Here is a 20,439-nt window from a genome sequence, read left to right as displayed (position 1 = left end):
TCCCCCAGAACTGGGAGTGGCAGAGTTTTCAACGTTGGTTCTACATGCGGTAGCCCTACCCCATTCAGATTCAGTGTGCAATCTGGGGGTTCTCCTGGACTTACAGCTCCTGCTCAAAGAGGTGGCAAAGGGACCTTTGTGCAACTGTGCCTCATCCGCCAGTTGTGCCCATTCCCGGACCAGATGGCCCTGCTCAGGGTCCCTCATGGCCACCTCCTGCTTGGACTGCTGCAACATGCTCTACATGGGGCTGCCCTTGAAAACTACCTGGAAACTTCGGTTGGTCCAGAATGCAGCAGTGCGTGTAGTTTTGGGTACATCTCGTTATGCCAGTGCTACTCCGCACGCTGTACTGGCTTCCTGTAGGCTTCCAGGTGCCATTCAAGGTGCCGGTTATCATCTTTAAAGCCCTCTGTGGCATAGGACCAGGGTACTTGAGGGCCACCCTCTCCCAAGAACATCTGCCCGCCAGACACACTCCCTAACCTTTTAAAATTTTGTCATCTTAGGGACCTGGGAAGTCTTTTCTGTCATTGCCCCTGTTCTCTGGGATGATCCCCCCTCCCCACCCTGATGTATGAGAGGTCCCTGCTCTCCTCACCTTCAGGAAAGCTGTTAAAACCTGGCTCTTCCCCCAGGAACTGAGTGAGAATCCCCTTCTGGTGGTTCTGTTATGTTGCTTGGTTGCCATTTTATATTTTGTATTTATATATTGTATATATTTAATGTATATGGTGGGTTTTGTATTTTGGTTTATTGTTTGTTTTTTATGCTGTACCCACACTGAGTTGGGCAGCGTTCTACACCTCAAAAATATTAAGCAAGCAAGGGAATGAATAAAGAAAGAAAAAAAGATATGCAACGTCTGTCATTCTGGAGAACTCTGGGATGTTCCCTTTCTCCTCCTGGCATTTTTCAGGGAAGGGTGGTCTGATAGTGTTCTGAAAGCGTATCCTTGGAACTGAAGCTGTTTGTGGTGTTCTGGCAGAAATAGGCTGGCCTTGGGGCTGGACCCCCCTGGAACTCCATGAAATGCTCCTGGTAGGGATTAACTTCTGGACAATTGCCAGACCACCCGAAAGTGGGCTACTTGCCATCCAGACCCTACTGATCCAGCCACCCCCAATGGAGTAGGATCAGTGGGGTCTGAATGGAAAGTTGCCACATTCTCCAGAATGTTCTGTTGCTGACATGGCAGGTTTTTATATACCTACTAAAAATGCGTTGTTCAAATCTGGTTCTCTGACCCCAGCATAGTTCTCCTTTTGTTCTTGTCTAGTCTTAATATTCTAAGATTCAAGGCAATTTCCTTTTCTGTTTATGTGGATTGGTGTATATAAAGAGGTACAATCAAAATAATAAGAGGTTTTATGTGTTGTTTTTCTGTCCCATTACAGTGACATAAAGCCTTTCCTTCCAGCTGTCCACTGTTGCTAAAGTTTATTTAAGGGTGAACGAATGGAAATTTCAAGGGGGATGAATTGAGATTTCCAGCTGTCCGTCCCTCCTTTTGGCAGCAGGGAGGGGGTAGGATTCTTCACTGGATTCCTACGTGACCTGTGACATTCCTCCTGTCTGTAATGCTGAAAAAAGCATTGTCCTGCAGGAATAACAAGCCCCTTCTGGGTATGCAAGCAGGCAAGAAAATGCTAGGTGGAGATTGGTTGGGTGTGAGTTCTTTGGAGCACAAAAAGCTCTCTCGCTCTCTCCGTTATCTGTCTTACATTAGGTATCTGATTTTCCACAGCTCTCTGAAGCCTGTTTGGTATGTACAGCTCTATTCTTCTTGTATAAAAACTTTGCCTCCTTAAGGAATTAGCATAGTGGTTTGGTGGGCAATCAATCTCTTCCCATAACTCTTCGCGTTCATTTTCATATCATTTAAGCACACTAAATACCTTCCTTGCTTACACTGATTTTATATGATGGCTACTGTATATGTTCTCCAGTTCATAGCAATGGCACACATCTTCCCTTTAATTTTCTGAGTTTAACCTTTTTTTGACACCAATAACTAACCTTCCACAGTCCGCACCTGAACGTGTGCTAGTTGACCGAGTTTATTTATTTATTTTCTATCCCGCCTTTATTATTTTTATAAATAACTCAAGGTGGCGAACATAGCTAATCCTCCTTCCTTCTCCTATTTTCCCCACAACAACCCTGTGAGGTGAGTTGGGCTGAGAGTAACTGGCCCAAGGTCACCCAGCTGGCTTTCGTGCCTAAGGTGGGACTAGAACTCTCAGTCTCCTGGTTTCTAGCCTGTTGCCTTCACCATTAGACCACACTGGCTCTGAGTTGCATTTCTCCATCTGCTTCCTGGTTCATATTTGAAGTTGTGAATCTGGTGATGCCATGGGCCCAGTTGCATTTATGTTGCTTGAAGCATCTGTTGCCAGTAAATGAAGAATTGTGGAGTCCTTGGTGCTCTCTGAGCCATGTTGTTTCCTTGCAGACGTTTCATTGCCAGACTAGGCAACATCTTCAGTGCGAGGAGGGAGTGGGCCTTGCTCTCTGTTTATATACTGTCCAGCTTGTGTTGGTGGGGGGGGTGTTCTCTCCTTGGGAGTTCCTTGATTGGGCTGTTGTTTGCTGCTGGGTTGATTGACTGAGTTAATTCCTTGATTAGGGTGCTGTTTGATTGTTCATCTGGTGTTAATCCTAGTGTTGATTCTTGCATATCTGGGTGTTGATTGCTGGTGAGGAGGTGTTTTGGCTTTTCTATTGTCTCTTTTGAATGGTATGTAAATGTTTACCTCTATGTGTCTGTTGATGGCTGCTTTGTCTGAGTGCCAGGCTTCCAGGAATTCTCTGGCATTTTTGGATTTGGCTTGGTTTAGCTTGCTCAGTTTCCCAGTTGAAACTATGGTTGAGTCTGTCCATGTGTCGTGAGATTAAGGAGTTCTCATCGTGTCTTCTGACTGCCAGTGGGTGTTCGTGGATGCGCTCTGCTAGTCTTCTGCCTGTCTGTCCTACATAGTGGCTGTTACAGTCTTTGCACTGTATGTTGTAAATAACTCCTGTTACAACTGCATGGCGTCACCATAGCATATAAGCCAACTAAAACTCTTCAAAATGTATTAAGTAACCCAAAAGGCCCAATAGCCCAAGAAGAAAAATCAGGAGTTAAAGTCCAGAGAATTCCTGGAAGCCTGGCACTCAGACAAAGCACCATCAACAGACACATAGAAGTAAACAACATTTACACACTCAACACTAGGATTAACCCCAGATGAACCATCAAACAGCACAATACCCCCTAATCCAGGAACTATTAACTCAGTCAACCAACCAAGCAGGAAACAGCAGCCCAATCAAAGAACTCCCAAGAAGAGAACAACACCCCCACCAACACAAGCAGGGCAAGCCACGGTCTATCAACTGAGAGCAAGGCCCCCTCCCTCATGTTGCCTAGTCAGGCAATGAAACGTCTGCAAGGAAGCAACGCTCAGAGAGCACCCAGGACTCCACAGTTCAACTCCGAGCTACAAATATTCACTTCGAAATGAAGAACTCTCTTCACAAAACTCTCTCCGCCAATTTCTGCTTTGTTGTGTTTAGCCCATCCAAATCTCTCTGGGGTTCTGCATTCCTCCATTTCTCCCTCCCAATTACCCATCAGTTGTGCTGCATCCTTTCTTGACCTAGTGCTCCTTGCAATTTGTCACAATTCCTTGGGGTCTTCCTCCATTGCGTCTGTCATGAAGTATGCAGGTTTGCATAACATTTACTGAGCATCTGTTCTTTGTTTATGATCCCATTTTAGTGATGTGTTTTTGAATATATTGCTGTTCCATTCTTTCATATAGATTCATACCTTAAATAATACATCACATATTTTTTAAGTTAAGTGGCCCATTCCTATTTATATATTCATTCATTCACTTACCCTGCACGTTGATATGGCCATCCATCTTAATAAAAAACTGACAGGGCATTCCAGTTTATCTAAGTTCAGTTATTCCTAAATCATTGGATTTGCTACACTTCATTTTCACTTTGGCAATTTGAAGTTTTCACTGAGAGGGAATATTCTCAATGCATCTGGAGTCTTGGGTACAGTTCTGGGTGCTGCGCTTGAGAAGGAACACGGAGAACCTGGAGTAAGGGGTCTGCAAGCCAGCCTCTTTGAGGAATGGGTCAGGGAGATGGGTCTGTTTAGCATGTGTGACCATGTCTACAGATGTTGAAAAGGCTATCCCTGCAAGTGGTGGCTTTCTACTGAAAGAGAGGGCAGGCTGAGGATCAAACGGTTAAATTAAAAGAAAGCGGATCAGGCTGACTATGAGGCAGAGTTATCTTGGCAATAAGAGCTGTTAAGCAGTGGAACAGTCTGGCCGGAAGAATGGTGGCCTCCCCCTTGCTGGAGGTTTTCAGTCCAGAACTGGAAGGCCACTCCTTGCAGACAGTTTAGTGGATTCCTGTGCCAAGATCCCTTTCAGAGAGTGGAAAACTGTGTGTAACATTCTGTTTCTCCCCACTAAATGAAAGTTGAGTCTGTCACAGAAATATAATAGTTAGTTGGGTTTCATGGGTACGGTGTTTGTGCTAAAGCGCTGGCATCAAGGACGTTTCGTTGCCTGACTAGGCAACATCATTAGTGCAAGAAGGGAGTGGGCTTTGCTTTCTGTTTATATACAGAGAGTGTATATATTTGTGTATATATTTGCCAGTGTGGCTGGAGGTGCTGTTCTCTCCTTGGCAGTCCCTTGATTAGGCTGTTGTTTACTGCTTGATTGTTTCTCTGAATTGGTAGTTCCTTGATTAGGGTATCGTTTGCTGCTTGATTGTCCATCTGGTGTTAATCCTGGTGTTAATCTTTGCATATCTGGGTGTTGATTGCTGGCGAGGAGGTTCTGGTCTTTTAGCTTTTCTGTTGTCTCTCCTGAATGGGGTGTAAATGCTGTTCACCTCTTTGTGCCCGTTGATGGCTGCCTTGCCTGAGTGCCAGGCTTCCAGGAATTCCCCAGCGCTTTTGGATTTGGCTCAGTCTAGGATGCTCACCGTTTCCCGGTCGAAAGTTTGGTCGAGTCTGTCCATGTGTGGAGAGATTGGGGAGTTCTCATCGTGTCTCCCAACTGCCCGTGGGTGTCCGTGGATGCGCTCTGCCGGTCTTCCGCCCGTCTGTCCTGCACGGTGGCTGCAACAGTCCTTGCCCTGCATGTTGTAATGACTCCTATTTTTCTTCTTGGACTCCTGGTTTTTTGGTTTGCTTAAGATGTTCTGAAGGGCTTGAGTTGGTCTGTGTGCTACACTGATGCCGTGCGGTTGTAACAGTCTGTTGGGTGGTTCCGAGATGTTTCTGACGTACGGCGGTGTTACCCTTTAATTGTAATCTTTAGTTCCTCCTAGTTCCCTCTAGTGTCCAATTTTTAAAGTCTTATTTTTTCTTTAAAAAAAATGCAGAACAGAAGAATTTTCCCACAGGAAGGATTCTTTATAATTAATTCCAGAATCTTGTTTCAAATTTATCTGGATAGTCCATTTGTAACTTTCTAAAATCAAAGTTTTAATCACTCTTTTTGCTGTTTATTAATTTTTTTTTTTTAAAAGTTCTTAAGCTTGTAGTTAAAACTCCTTTCACTAAGTATTGAAGGAAACTCACCCGGTGCTGTAAAACTTGTGGATCCAAAGGTTCCTAATAGTTGAAAAGCAGTTAAGGAGCAATTTTGAAAGTGATTAGCAAAGGAAGTATGTGAACCCAGTGTCCTTTTGAAGGCACCGACTGTGGTTTGCGCAAGAAGTTGGCTATTCCCTTGTCTCCCAGAGCTCTAAACCCGCCAGAGATTGTTGTTCTGCAGTCTCATTGTGGGGAACAACTCTCTGGAGCACTTGTGGGTGATCTCAGGCCCTCTCCTTGTCCGAAGAGGAATGACGAGTCTGTCCACTTGCCGGCTCTTCATTCTGCTGCGCTTGTCGCAGAGCTGTCCTTAGTTTCTCATTTCTTCCCTGAATGTCTGGCAGTGAGTCCTTCCTTATGGTGGCAGGGTTTGGTGGTGGCGGCAGTGGATTTGCTGAGTTTTCAGAAAACACCAGCAGGCCGCATGAGGCTGCTTGGTGGGCTTCTCCTTGTGCAGGCCTGGCCTATATACTCCCCTCCTTCCACAGCCCCTCATGGCTGCTGCCCCATCACCTTCTCCAAACCGTTCCCTTTAGCTGTGCTCCCTCTCCTTACCTTGTGTCTTTGACGTCTGTGGTTTACAGTTTTTTACTCCTTTTCGGTGCTTTGTAGGATCTTGGTTACCCCTGACAGGGGATAGTGTCTTGGGCATAATACTTGGTACACCGTAACAGGCGGTGTATAAATACATTAAGCGAAAAACATATTTCTGAATTAAGCCGCTTTGAATGCAGGCTTGCAAAAAGGCGTGGTCTAAGTAACAGAGAAGCAAAAAGCATCTGTAGGTGGCGGCCGTGGCCACGAAGGCCTTTGAAAAGGACCTTGATGTGCCACGGGGGGGGGGGTTTGGGTGCAGGAGCTCTGCAGTGGTTTTGCTCCTTAGCAGACCTGTGCTGTCTTCTTTGGCAGACCATTGTTGTTGCTGGGTTTGGTTTGGTTTGGTTTGGTTTGGTTGTAAAATGGCCTCTCTACGAACATTGCAGAAATGCTGCTCCCAAGATGAAGACTCATTTCCATTGGAGCCCAGCGGCTTTCCTCAGGCTCCGGCGCTCGTGCATGTGTCTGAGAAGAACCTTTCGCAGCTTGAAAGTATCCGTGGCTTCGTTTCCCACTCCCACATTTCGCCGGTCAAGGTAGGAGAAAAGGCTTGTATTTCAGAACAGCTGTGGGGACCAGTCTGAGTTCCAGAGGAGGCTGGTCCGAGGTCCTCTGTGGTGGGTTAATGGCGGGGAGCTCCAGCTCTCAGCAGCAGCAGCAGCGATCGCATGGATCTCTGGGGAGCCAGGCTGGAGGCCTGCAACCTGTGGCTCATTCCCAGCCTCATGTCCGCCTACCTCTCTGATCCTTAAAGTCTAAATTTCTGATTTTTAAAAGATTAATTGTTCATTTCCTAATAATATCAGAAGAATCCAATGGATATGCAAGGGTTAGTAAAAGGTAGGGCTTTAGAGGATTTTAATGAAATGTTTCTAACTTAATCTGCAAATCCTAGGCTTGCTTCAGGGTATAATGTGGAAAGCTGTGTATTCCCTCTTTCTTGGAATCAGATGGTTATCACAGAGCCTAAAGTAGTAAAAACACTTCTTTTCTCTGCCATGTTTACAAGGCATTTATTTGAAATGACGGATACTGTGTGAAACTTTATTGAAGGAAAATACATTTGAGCAAGGAGGCAGCCACAGAGTATGACTACGTCATCATTCTGACATGTCCTCCTTAGCTCAACTAAGTGCGATAGGTTTGTTTGTGAGATGGACCAGTTGGAGATAGTGAGATTCACAAGCCCATTTAAATGAGTTTTTATTGCAAACATATAAGCTGAACAAAACGGCGTTCCGTGAGTCATACTGGCCACATGACCCGGAAGTGTCCTATGGACAACGCCGGCTCCAAGGCTTTGAAACGGAGATGAGCACCGCCCCCTAGAGTCGGACACGACTGGACTTTACGTCAAGGGAAACCTTTACCTTTACCTTTATAAGCTGAACAAAAGTCATCTTTGCACTTTAGAACCCAAAGTGCTTCTGATTCCTAGAAATCATATTTTGTTTCTCCAGTGCTTGGTTTCCTATCTTTTGTCCTACCGTCTTTACTGTTTTACTGTCTGTATCTCTACCTCCTACAGTTTTAAGTTCTTGTGGTGTACTCCTGTCCTAGCATCAACAGCTACTTTAACCCTTTCACTCTTGGGGTTCTCAAGTGAACATCAGCCCTCCCCCAGCCCCGTACCTCTCTCTGTGGCTTGGCTGGGTAGAGAGTTGCAGCTGTCTCCATCCGGCTTCTTCTGGAGGGCTGCAGCTCTTAGGCCATCCAAGGAATTGGGAAAATGGCTGGTCTGCTTTGGGCTCTGCTTCACTGTCGCCCGTGTTTTGGGCCACTTTGTGCTGCCAGGACCTGAAGACTCCTGAGGGTTAGGGTTGCTGGAAATGCCCTGGCTGAGGCTGCTTCCTGGTTGTGCCAGCACCTGTGGCTGCCAGAAGGATGAAGTCGTTCTCTGGCTGCTCCATCTTTGGAGTAGTCATCTGCAGCTAAGGATGCTGCAGCTGCCCCACCTACAGCCTGTGGCAGCTCACCCACTGTGCTTGCTACTGAAGGCTGCTTCTGGATGCCCCACTGTTCTGTCATCACACTGTTCTGTGCCCTCCCTCTTTTTCTGTTTTTTCCCTCTTTCTTCCTTTGTTCTTCCAGCCTTCTGTTCTTTGTTGGTGTCTTCTGATATCTTCTCCAGCCTCCCTTCCTTCTTCTGCTGCCACCACTGCGAACTCCCCTCCAGCTTGACTCTTTCTAAAAGGGCTTTTCAAATACAGTAAGGGCAGGACCCTCAAAGGGAAAGATGGGGATATTTTTATCGTGCCTCCTTCCTCCCATGCTGTACAGCTAGAGTGGCGATCCAAGGAAGGGATCGTGTTCCTGAAGGCCCAGTGAGCACACCAGTGCTGGTTCTGAAGCAGTGTTCTTGCTTTGAATTCGAATAGCTGCACTCCCCTAATATTCATACATTGGCATCTGATGTGGTAGAACAGCTTTAGTTTGCAAAGACACCAGGAGGTTTTCACACAGAAGTTCTGTCGATGTGTTTAGCTCACATGGTATACATGAACTTTCAGAAGCTGAAGGTTGAGGCCATCTTTCTTGGCGTTACCTGGTGGGGAGAGCTTTCTCTCCTGAATGCTTCCAATAGAGAGAGGGAAATTGGTGAGAGCTGCTTCCCTGCATCTCTGAAGCCCTCCAAAGAACTCCAGAAGTCCCCCTTCTTAGGATGGCATAAGCCTGAGGCAAAATGGAGGCCAGCACCAAGTCAGAAGCTGTGTTATAGTTTGGCAACCCCAAAGACTGAGCAGAGTGTCGATAGGAGGGTGGGAAAGGTATTTTGAGGGCTTTAAATGCCACAAGAAGAAAATTTCATTTTTTAAGATTTTTTTATGCCACCTTTATTATTTTTATAAATAACTCAAGGTGGGGAACTTACCTAATACTCCTTCCTCTTCCCCATGACAACTATGAGGTGAGTTGGGCTGAGAGAGAGGGACTGGCCCAAGGTCACCCAGCCGGCTTTCAGGCCTAAGGTGGTACTAGAACTCACAGTCTCCTGGTTTCTAGTCCGTTGCCTTAATCACTGGACCTCTCTCATTGCCTTAAACATTTGTCTTCTGATGCTTTCTTGCTGCATTAGAAATGTTCCTATCATATTTCTCCATTTCAGAATATTGAGTTACTAATTAAAAAAAAAAAGCTGGACCTCTTGAATAAATCATAAACATGTAAAATGGCAATCTAATATTCTAGTCAATGACTGCCACTAGATGGTGGTGTTGCAAAAGAAGATAGCTATCATACAAGTTTAAGATTATCTCATAGTATTGCCAGATTGCCTTAGTGCCTCTGCTAGAAGCATCCTGAATAAATGTTATAATTTTCCTGCTTGCGTAGGGAGTGAAGCAACAGATTTGCATCAAGTTAGTGTAGGGCTTGGATGAGTAAGGAAGCATGTAGTGAGCAGTGAGGAATGGGTTCACCGTCATTCTTGCACAGAAGTGACCGGTGGTGTCTGTCCTTCAAGACGCCAAATTGTGAGTCGCTTCAGAATGTGCTGATGCGTGCTTGGAACAGCTGGCTAGTCTCAATCTGGAATACAGGCAGTCTCACGGCACTGCAAACTGTTGTTCCAAGTGGAAAAAGTAGGATTCTGATCAACCTGACACTGACGGGAGACATTCTGGGAGCCAGCTTGTAAGCATCATAAAGATATATAGTGGCTAATGAAAACCAGCAAGGATTTTCAAGAAGTAAGACCTGCTAGGCTATTCTTAGTTATTCTTTTGATTGTGGCTTACTAGTTTGCTGACATTAAGATAATGTTTTCCTAACCAAATTGGTTAAAAGTATTGTTTCTTTAGATATAGTCCATCCAGTTCTTGTAAGTAGCTCCTCCTTGAATGTGTAGATGGCAGCCAGGCAAATTTTATTCCCGTCTTAGACCAGCATGAGTCGGGGGCATCTTGGCTCTTGTCGCAGCTTCCATCAGGGACTCATCCTCAAAGGGCCCTGAGGGGGGGGCCTTGAAGGCTGAGGAGAGCCAGGAACCGGGGCAAGCGGGGCAGAGCTAGCCTCGGCTGCCCAAGGGGCCTGTGGCCCCAGATCCCGCTGGGCCTTTTCTAGGAGCCCCTCAGCGCATGGGGACAAGGGCAGCCACAGCCAGGGGGCGAAGGGGGCATGGGCCCAGGCCATAGGGAGGAGCATCCCCGTGGGCGCTTTTCTGGGCCCGGGTATGCCAGTTGGGGTGGATTCTTGGATTGCTTGGGTGGCCTGGAGGCGCCAGGTTGGTATGGTTTTCTGCTGAATTTGTTGCCTGCTGTTGTGGCCGGGAAGGACGTCTGGATCTTTTGGCACGCCTGCTCTTCTCCCCTGGACGCTGGCCTGCTGAGACCTGGAAGCTTGCCCCATCCTGGGAATCTTCCACACTTTATCGGCAATTTCTGAGATGACCAGAGGGGCTCCTGATCACCTATGCAGCTTGTATAGGATTAAGCCAGGTAGCCATCACGTCAGAAAACAGAATAATTCAAGTGCATTGCTCAAGCTGTGGGACTCAGAATAATAGGTTCCAGTTATAAGGAGGAAGATTCCAAGTTTTTATTGAGAAAGCTGCTTGCCAGTAAGAGCAGTTTGACTGTGGGCCCGGTGGCCCAGGGCGGGAATGGACTCCCCCGCCACCTCCCTGGGGTGGGTTGATGCCCTGGCTTGAGTTGACGGTGCTTTCCGCTCTTCCGGCCTTCGCGGGGCTCAAGCTGTTAATGGATGGGCCAGAGGGGGTGCACTAGTAGAAAGGGGATTGCGGAGCCGGTCTCAGGCCATCGCTGGGCTTTGTCCCCTGCTTTGCCTGCACCCACCGTGGACTCTCACAGGCAAATAGGGAGCAGAGCCCGAGGTGAGCGTTGTGCAGTCACGATCAGGTTTAAAAAATGTTTGTGGCTCCCTGGGGCCGTGCCCCTAGTTTGAGGATCTCCGCTCTGTGTTCTTTATGAAAATGTGGAAGAGCAGTGGGCTTAGGGGGGAGGCTTGGAGGTTCTCATTAGGAAATTCCCTTCAGGGTTATGGAGTTTGTGGTAACTTTTTGAATACGGCTCGTCAGCCAGTGGCAAATCCACTGACACCCAGCCTGTTGCACCAAAGAATTTATGCTGGTTTTTCAAACTTCTGGAATGCTTCTAGGAAGCTGTTCCACATATATTCTGCCAAGGGCTAATGGACTTTCTCAGGCACTTAGATTTTAAGATTTCATGTACTTTGTTTTATTAGAAACATCACAAATCTTCTCTTCCACCAAGCTTTTGATTTGAAGCTTTTCCCTTTTCCCTTTGGGAAGAGCTCTGTAACTTTCTGACTTGAAGAATCCAGGAAGAAGTCGCGGTATACCACGTCAGACCTTTGGTTTTATCATCTGCTGAGTGACAGAAAAAAGACCTTGTCTTCTTAGGGGGCTTCAGAACAGTGCAGTGATTACCAGAAGTCACTGTGGATTTGCCAAATCTAAGTCTTGCTAGACCTACTTCATCAATTTTTTTGGTCTGGAACCTTCCTCTGTAGATTGTTGGAATACTGAAGGTGCAATATCTTCATTTTAGCAAAGGTATAAATGTATTCTATGCCATTCTGCTGAAGCAGCTAAGCCAATATGTAGTGGACTTAAAAACCATACCCAGAAGATGCTCCATCAGCTGGCACTGAGAAGTTAAGAGGATTCTACAGATTCAGTGCTGGGTCTTGTACGGTTCTTTATTAATGATTCAGTGAGATGCTGGAGGGAATGCTTGTTACATCTGCAAGTAATACAAATACTGAGGTATTGATCAGGGTTCTTGGATGTGGGGGTTTTGCCACATCCCAGTGAGGCTTCCTCAGCGCAGCAGTTCAGAAGTGGGAGTGGCTTTGCAGTAGGTAGTCCTTCCTTGCCAACCACAATTGGGAGTGGCAACTCTGTTGCTAAGCGCCACAGTCACTAAGCAAAAATCACGTGACCATGTCGGACTTAAAGCGTCACTTCCGCTTCTGTCATTAAGTGAATCGCTGTGGTTGTTAAGTGAGACATCACATGACTGCAACTTGCGATTTCACTTCCAGGTTCTCCATATATATGCTGCTTGTTGGAAGCCAGTTATGAAGCTAGCAAATGGCAATCACATGACCATGGGATGCTGCAATGATCATAAATTTACACTGGTTGCAAAGTGCCCGAATGGCGTTCATGTGGCCATGGGGCACTGCGATGGCCATAAATGCGAGGATTGGTTGCAAAGCTGGTTTTTCCCCAACGGTTGTAACTTTGAATGGTCACTAAACAAGGCAGTCAGTAAGTGAGGACTACCTGTATTTGTAGCCTGTGTAAGATTTGAACTCGGGGTGTTGGTGATTTCCTAGGAAGTATGATCACTTGGTTCTTGGGAGTGGTGGTGTCTCCATTTTGATTGGTCCACCTTGTCTACTTGCTGTGTGTGGCCTGGATCAGCTGGATGGCTGATTGCATCCAGCCCCATTGATCTGTGCTGGCCGTTTATTTGTGTCACCGTCTGTTGATGTGGGTTTCCACTGAAACATACGGATGCCTACGCTTTTGTGACACGTAACCATTCTTTCTAACGGACGGAGCCACACCCAGAACAGGAGATACCATTTATTTGTTAGATTTCTGTCAGGAGCTCCCGTTCCCATTTTCTCTCCCAAAAACCACCCTGTCCGATAGGTCGAGCTTGAGAGGGAGTGATCGGCCCAAATTTATCATTGGCTGTTGCCGTGCCTGGTGGGGCAACGGGGTGCTCAGAATTCATGGTCTTAACTGTCTGGGACGTTTCGCTGCTAGCTGTTGCGAACTGGGACACCACCAGTGGTGTGTGCATGGTGGACATGGCTCATTTGGCACTGCCTGTCAGTCATGGCGCTCAGCGGCGGCATGGCTCCTCTGAATGTGAGAGGCGTGTGGGGCGGCAGAACCATGGGGATTCTCTCTTCCCCAGCTCACCACAACGGCTCCTTGGATCTAAGGCAGGCATCTCTTCCAGCCCAGCTTTTCTGCATTCACTGGCAGTGGCACATACCTTTGGAGAACTGCAACCTGGACCGGGAGCGCTGGATCCAAAGAATAAGTCTCTGAAATTAACGGCAGTTCTCAAAAGCCAGGCTTCCCGCGCGGAGAATGCTTTCCAGTAGGCAGTCTCAGCAGCAACGTCTTGCCTATTTCCTTGCATGTTTTTGGTGCAGAGGGGAGCAAATGGCCTCTTTTGTGAAAGCAGAGCAACCTGCATCTGTTCCTTGTTTTGCTGTTAAGATGAGAAATAACACGCAAATTCAGGGTCATTGATCCTACTTATCTAAATGTACAAGCTGCTTCACAGACGGGTAGAATGAATGGAAAATCCTTGTTCTAATCCTTGGAGTCTCCGGGGTGGGCTGGAAGAATGGCCGGTGCCGACCTGACTGGGCTAGGTATTCATCCATCCATCCATCCATTCATTCATTTTTCAAATTTTTACCGCTGCTCATCTCCCCTGAAAAGAGGGATTCTGGGTAGTTTACAATAAAACTAACATTAAAACCCTGAACGTACAAAAATATAAATACAAATTACCAAATATAAACAGAAGATAAAAATAAATATAAGGTATACTAACAGGAGGACTGAACCAAAAGCAGTTCCCAGCGGACCGGCAACTCCATTGCTAAGTGACACGGTCATTAAGCAAAACATCACGTGACCGCACCAGACACAACTTCAGTTCTGCTGTGGCCATTAAGTGGATCACCCACAGATGTTAAGTGAGACCTCACGCAATCGTGACTTGCAATTTTAGTGCTGGCTTCTCCATTGACTTTGCTTGTCAAAGCCGGCTGCGAAGCTCGCAAATGGCTATCGGGACTACGGAACAGTGCGACAGTTGTAAATGCCCGTTGGTTGCGAAGCGCCTGAATCACGATCATGTGACCCTGGGGATGCTGCACCAGTCATAAGTTTGAGGACCAGTTGTCAAGTTAGTTTTTCAGTGCTGTCATAACTTTGAACTTTCATTGTCACCGCTAAACAGGGCAGTTGTTAATTGAGGACTCCTTGTCTACTGTGGGTACAAAAAATTGCATTTCATTCCCCGTGTTTTTCAACATTTGCATGAAAATGCTGTATGGGAGGGAGACATAGGGTAAAATGTCCTCGATATGTTGATGACTCTCATCTCTGTCCCTCCTTTTTGTCAGACTTAGAACTTCTGAACCAGTCCCTGGCTGTGGTAATGGACTGGACGAGGGCCAGTAAACTGAAACTCAGTCCAGATCAGATGGGGGAGCTGTTGCTGGCTGGTTTTTCTGGCTAGGGGAGTTCACCCTGTTCTGGGTGGGGTCTGATTCCTAGCTGAGGCGGGCACTTCTCTTTTCTGTCTCCGACCTCAGAGACGCAAGGGGCCATGTGCGGGAAGCAGGCAAGTGGCCAGCTGCAGCCCTATTTGGATAGAGGTCGCTTGCCCCGGTAATCGTTGCCCCAGTTATGTCTTGCTTAGATTACTGCAGTGCAGGACCCGTGGGGCTACCCTTGATGGTTGTTCAGGAACTAGTTAAAACAAAATACTGTGGCAGAGCACTGGACATATTATGCCAGTTTTTTATGATCTTTTCTGCCTTCCAGTTCGGTCCTTGCCCTAATTCATTGCTTGTTCTAACCTATAAAATCTGGGATCACAGTATCTGAAGGAATGCCTGTTCGCATGTATTTTTACCTATAGTTTATAATAACCCTGGGGATGCCTGCTCTGGGTGACCGAGGGGGCCACCTGGTGCAGCACGTTTCAGGCATCGACTGCCCCCTGACTTTGGAACGCCCCCCCTGCAAGGTTCACCTGGTGTTGCCCGTGTTGTCTTCTTATGGACAGAGAAGTTGTTCTCATTCTCCTTGGCTATTTCATCATGGGTTAGCTGCTGTGATTTTTTACTTTTGTATTTCTGTATGCTGTTAGTGTTTTAAAGTTTATTTGTTGTCATACAATCTTAGGGTTGGAGGAGACCTTGGAGGTCTTCTAGTCCACTCCCCTGGCCAGGTCAGGAATCCTCAGACCATCCCAGACAAATGGTTATCCAACCTTGGCTTGAAACTCTCAATTCCAGGAGGCAAGCTACCCCACTGCTTCACGGCTCTCACAGCCAGCAAATTCCTCCTGTTCCTGAGTTCGTATCGCCCTCTGTGAAGCTTCCACCTGTTGGTTTTATCCTACCGTGGGGCACTGAATCCACCCTCTCTTCCCTGGGACAGCCCTTCGAGTACGGGAAGGCTGCTCTCCTGTCTCCCCTCCGCCTTCTCTTCGTCAGGCTGAACAGACCCAGCTCCTTCACCCATTCTTGGTGGGATTTAGCCCCCCAGCCCCTCACCGTCACGGCTGCCCTTTTCGCCGCTCTTTCTGGTTTTTTGGCATCCTCTCTGTATTGTGACCGCAACGGGACCCAGCATTCAAGATGCGGTCTGTCCGGTGCACGGTAGAGCAGACTGTCACTTCCTGTGATCTCGACATTATCCCCCTGTGGATGCACCCCAGATTGCATTGGCTCCTTTGGCTGCTGCAGCACACTGTCGGCTCATGCTTAATCTGGGCTCTTCCAGGACACCCAGATCCTTCTCCACTGCTGAGCCAGGGACCACCTATCTTTTACTTGCACATCTGGTTTTTCCTAAGTGCAGCACCTGACATTTTTGACCAGTGAATAGCATTTTGATGGGCAGGGCCCAATGTTCATGTCTGTCAAGACCCTTTTGAACCTTCAGTCTCTCTTCCAAGAGGAATTGTTAGCAATCTTTCTCTCCCCCCACCCCCCGGCTTTGTGTTGTCTGCAAATTTGCTGACCATTTCTTCTATCCTCCTGTCTTAAGTCATTTACACAAATGTTGAAGAGCACCAGATTCAGGACAAAATGCTAAGTTGTCCCTCTGGGTAGTTCCCTCCACGTTGACAAGGATCCATTACAGACCATGCCTTGGGTATGGTTTTTCAACTGGCTTTTGTGTTTTTGTATTGTATTTTATCAAGTATGTTTTTATTGTTCTAGCCCATTGTTTTTTACTGTAATGTTTAAGTGTAAATCATTTTGATTTTCCCCCCATGCGAAGTGATACAGAAATGCTTGAAATAGGCCTGTTCTCTGCTTAGCCACACTACAGCCTGGGTGGAGGCCTCTTCTCTGCAGAAGTCCCCATTCTGCCTGAGGCCCAGCAGCCCCTCTGTCCCTTTCTGACTGCGTGCAGAGGGTCTTGAAAGGAAGCTTCCTCCCTCTGTGTGCAGCTGGCCATATAAAGGCCAGCCTTTGGTGTGCAACATCTTCAGCAAGGCCAACCGAGCAACCTAATGGCAGCATTAGCAGCACACTGCAGGCTTTGTGGCTGTGGGAGTTGGTTTCTTTTCTGGTTCGGTGGATGGTATGAACCTAGCGCATTTGCCTTGCTTATGGTGGAAATCCAGACAATGGGCTGCATAAAGCGCTGAGGAGAGCATGGAGATGTCCTGGTGGAAGGACCGTAAAGACCGTTCGCAAAACCCAAGCTTGGCTCAGGAAAGCAAGAAAGCATGGGGAAGGAACTCATGATCGCCCACTGTGCCTCTCTTTGGTATAAGAAGGTGAGAGGGGGAAACACTGTCAGGCCTTCCAGAGTCTGTTATTATGCAAAGTAGCAGTAGTTTATGGTTACAGCGTGGAGTTTCAGGAGTTGTGGTGGTGGTGGTGGTTTCCTGATCTGGCCTACCTCAAAGGGTTGAGGAGCGAACTGTATTGTATGACTGCGGTCGTTTAATCATATACACTAGTGTGTAATATTTTAATGCATGTGTATACGTATATCAGCCTCGTGTGACGACCGGGGAAGGCAGTGGCAACCACCCTGCTAGAGTCTGCCACGAAAAAGTCGCGAAAGTGGCATCCCCCCAAAGGGTCAGACATGACTCGGTGCTGGCACAGGGGACCTTCCACCTTTCACATCATATGTATATCTCTCTGCGGTCTTGCAGGTGAGCTTGAGATGGCATCTGAAGCAACTCAAGGTGTTCGGAGCACCGCCATATCCTCCCCCTCCCTCCCCGTCTTTTTTTAGTCCACAAAAGGCTTCCCAGTAACAGCAAGGAGAAAAGCCTTGAAGGGGCCGAGCCTGCTTATTTCTAAAAGCAGAAGAGTGGAACGGGAGGGATCCTCACTGCAGTTGCCTTGCAAGGCAGAGCAAGCTTCTGCTGCGACTGAGGTGGTTTGGAAGAGAAAGGGAGGCGGGGGGGGGGGGGCTGGGCAAACTGCCATCCCAACTGTAAAACCAGTAGGATGCCCCTGTGAGCTGCTCCTGCTTGAGGCCCGCCCCGGTGGGTACCTGTCAGGTCTTCTATTTCCTGCAGTCTTAGGAAGGGCAAGGAAGGGCATTTCCCCCTTCCTGGCCGCCAGAGGAGCACCAGGAGCTGGTCTGGTGCTCGGCTCAGCGCCTTTGGGCAGCTGAAGCAGCAGCAGTGGCTGGGAAGCCTGTGCCAAGCCCTGAGGCCTGTGCTCAGCTCAGCTTCTTTCTCTCCTGAGTCCAGGCACCTCATTTGCAAGAGGCTTCTCCCGGTCAGGGTGGGTGGGGCACTTCCATTTAGCCTTTTCCCTCTGAAAACTCCGAGAGGCTCCTGTGCAGTTTCAGAGGTTCCCTCCAGAAGGAAAGAAGGTGTCGGGCAGGAGGAGGAAGTGGAGGGGGGAGTTCTGAGAGCATCTCTGCGAACAAACTAGCGGGGAATTGTCTAGGGAATCTATCAGCAGCGTCTGCGTTGATGTTTTCAAGGCTGGCTGGAAGCCATCATGAGGCTGCTTGGCTGAAATGATGATTCCCTCCTTCCCAGGCATCCCCAGAGGGACTTGGGGGTCTGAGAAGGGGCAGCCTCTCTGGCTACCTGCTGATAGGCCCCTCCGTGAATGTCCCACCAGGGGCTTGCAGGAGGATAAGGTTTTGAGCAGGGACCTTGATGGCTCACAGTCAGAAACCCATCAGGATCTGTGCACAAAAGAGGCCCCAGGCAAAGTCCCAGGTGCTGCAGGAGCTGGCGAGAGCAGCTGTGGGCGCAGGCTGGCCTGGAGGAGCTGCGGGAACCAATGAGCTGGCTGACTAGGTGGCTTCCTCTTCTCAGTGATGCAGTTGCAATTCTGCCTGTGTTCAGCTGCTCATTCCCTGCTCGCTGGGTGACGGGGAAGCGCGCGGCTCACACAGCCACCTGCAGGGCTGAAGAGATGAACTACATTTTTGGAAATAGCTCTCTCCTCTACTCCCGGGCCAGCCGGAGCGGCACCGCCGGATCCGGCCAGGGGTTGTCGGGAGGGCCCAAGCTGAGGTTCTGGGCCAGGAAGGGCTCTGCAGAGGATCTGCCGGGGGACCCTGAGCCCTCGCGCTGGCAGCCCATCCTTGCCTTCTTTGCTCGCAGGCACCCCTTCTGGGACTGTGTGTCGGTTGCCAGCAGCTCCAGCCAGGTAATGATGGACTGTGGACCTTTGCTGACTCTGGGGAGCAGGACTGGCTGAGCTTGCGGGAGCCTGGGGAGCTGGGGCGGTGGCCGCTCTGCTTTCCCAGGGTTAGGATGCTCCCTCCCTCCCTGGCTGGGGGCACACATGGTGCTTCCTTGGGGCAAGGGCAGGGTTGGTCTGCCGGCTGAAGGCTCATAGGACTACTGGGGGCTCGTTTTGGGCCAAAGTGCCTGGGCACTGTCTCTCAATGTCAGCTGATGGATTTGTGTTTTTTGACCTCTTCCACCGCTGGGCACGAGTATTGCATGGGAGCGAAGCAACAGAACTGGTTGGTCTTGTTTTGGTTGGAGGTGCCAGTCTGCCAGGATGGGCTTCTGGGTGTGCCCTGCCCGGTTGCGGACTCCAGGCCCGCTCAGAAGCCCGCTGAGATAAAGGAAAGAGCGAGGTTCAGACATCCCTCTGAGCAGAAGCCGGTCAAAGGCATTCTTCGTGGTGCCCCCTGAGATGGTCTGATGAAATGGTCTTGGGGTGGGGGATGCTGTGGATCCAGAACACGCGTGGTGGCAGCTTGGCCCCCTCCAGTGATTGCTGCAGTTTTGGAGATGGCCGCTTTGAGAGCTGAAAATGCCTCTGCTCGTTTGTGCCCTGCCTGTAATTCAAGGGTTGCCCCTGTGCTTTCTGTTTTCTTTGAAGAAAATGCAGGCAGTCCATTGCTCACTCTTGAAATGTTATGTGCGTCCGCCATGCTTTCTGTCTTTATTTAAGATTTGCTGTTTAGGCTGTAATGCCGTGCCAGCAGTTCTGAATAGCACCTCAGGTGAGACCCGCTGTTTTGCAGATGGCGGTGGTGGGTGCTTGCCGACAGCGACCTTCCGGCTGCCAGGGTGAGCTTTCTCCATGTGCTCTCTAATCAACCCCCCCCCCCAGCCCATCAGCACACTTGACCTCGGTCCGGGAGTTTCTGTCACATCCGGCGAGTTGCGTGGCCTCCGCATCTGGTGTGCTCCGTTAGCGCCTGGGCTCCTAGGGTGTCTTGCAAGTGTCCGGTTTTGGCATTCTTTCCCTTGTGCTTGGCTGCCCAGCTGCTGCTTCCTCCCGGGTGATCTCGCACCAGCCTTGGTTTCAGTTTCTGCCAAGCAGTTCTGAGGATGCTGGATTTGGGTTTGGGCTTTGGACAGCTCCTGGTTGCCCTTGTTTTATCCTTGCCCTGCTCCTAGGAGGCAGCTAGGTCAAACGTTGGGATGAAATTGGCTGTTGTGCATTCTGGGGACGAAGGGCCCACCCTGCTTTTCTCAGTCTGGAGCAGAAGAGTTGGATGTTCAGGCAGAAGGGATTGGTTGGGCGTGTATTTCATATATCTTAACCTGGAAACAATCTCTGGATAAGGAGCGTCATATTATATGGAAAATACCATGTAATGGTGCAATAATAAAATAAAATAATATAAAATAAAATAAAATAAAATAAAATAAAATAAAAGGCAGCCAGCTATCAAACAAATCAATCATTTTAAAAAGTATTTAAAATATAAACTGCCTCAACGTTACTTAATTTTAAAGCCAAATTGGCACTAGTTGTGCTGAAAAGGTGCAACACTGTGCTGTCCCTGTAGGGGGAGTTCTTTTGTACTACAGGTAGTCCTTGTTCAGCAAATGCCTTGTTTAGCGTCTGTTCATAGTTACGATGGTGGTGAAAAAGTAAACAACCTTTGCACGTCTGTAAAGCAAAGGAAAGCTAAAGCAAGATTGTAAGCACAGTTGTGGTTTCACTTACTGACCGCTTCACTTAATGACTGGGTTGCTGTCCCAATTGTCGCTAAACACTGACTA

General features: G+C 48.3%; 1 protein-coding gene across 18 annotated transcripts in view; it reads left to right on the top strand.

Annotated features, from left to right (window-relative positions):
* The window catches only part of DLG1 (discs large MAGUK scaffold protein 1), a 114,433-nt gene that overhangs the window by 3,890 nt on the left and 90,104 nt on the right, over positions 1-20,439 (top strand). For all 18 annotated transcript variants that reach the window (XM_063306186.1, XM_063306197.1, XM_063306194.1 and 15 more), the window contains one exon: positions 6,604-6,753. In XM_063306186.1, the coding sequence (XP_063162256.1) occupies positions 6,604-6,753 (150 nt within the window). The remainder of the gene's footprint in view (positions 1-6,603; positions 6,754-20,439) is intronic.

Source organism: Candoia aspera, chromosome 6 (genome assembly GCF_035149785.1).
Source record: "Candoia aspera isolate rCanAsp1 chromosome 6, rCanAsp1.hap2, whole genome shotgun sequence".
Taxonomy (NCBI): Eukaryota; Metazoa; Chordata; class Lepidosauria; order Squamata; family Boidae; genus Candoia; species Candoia aspera.
This window is presented reverse-complemented; position numbering and strand designations above follow the sequence as displayed.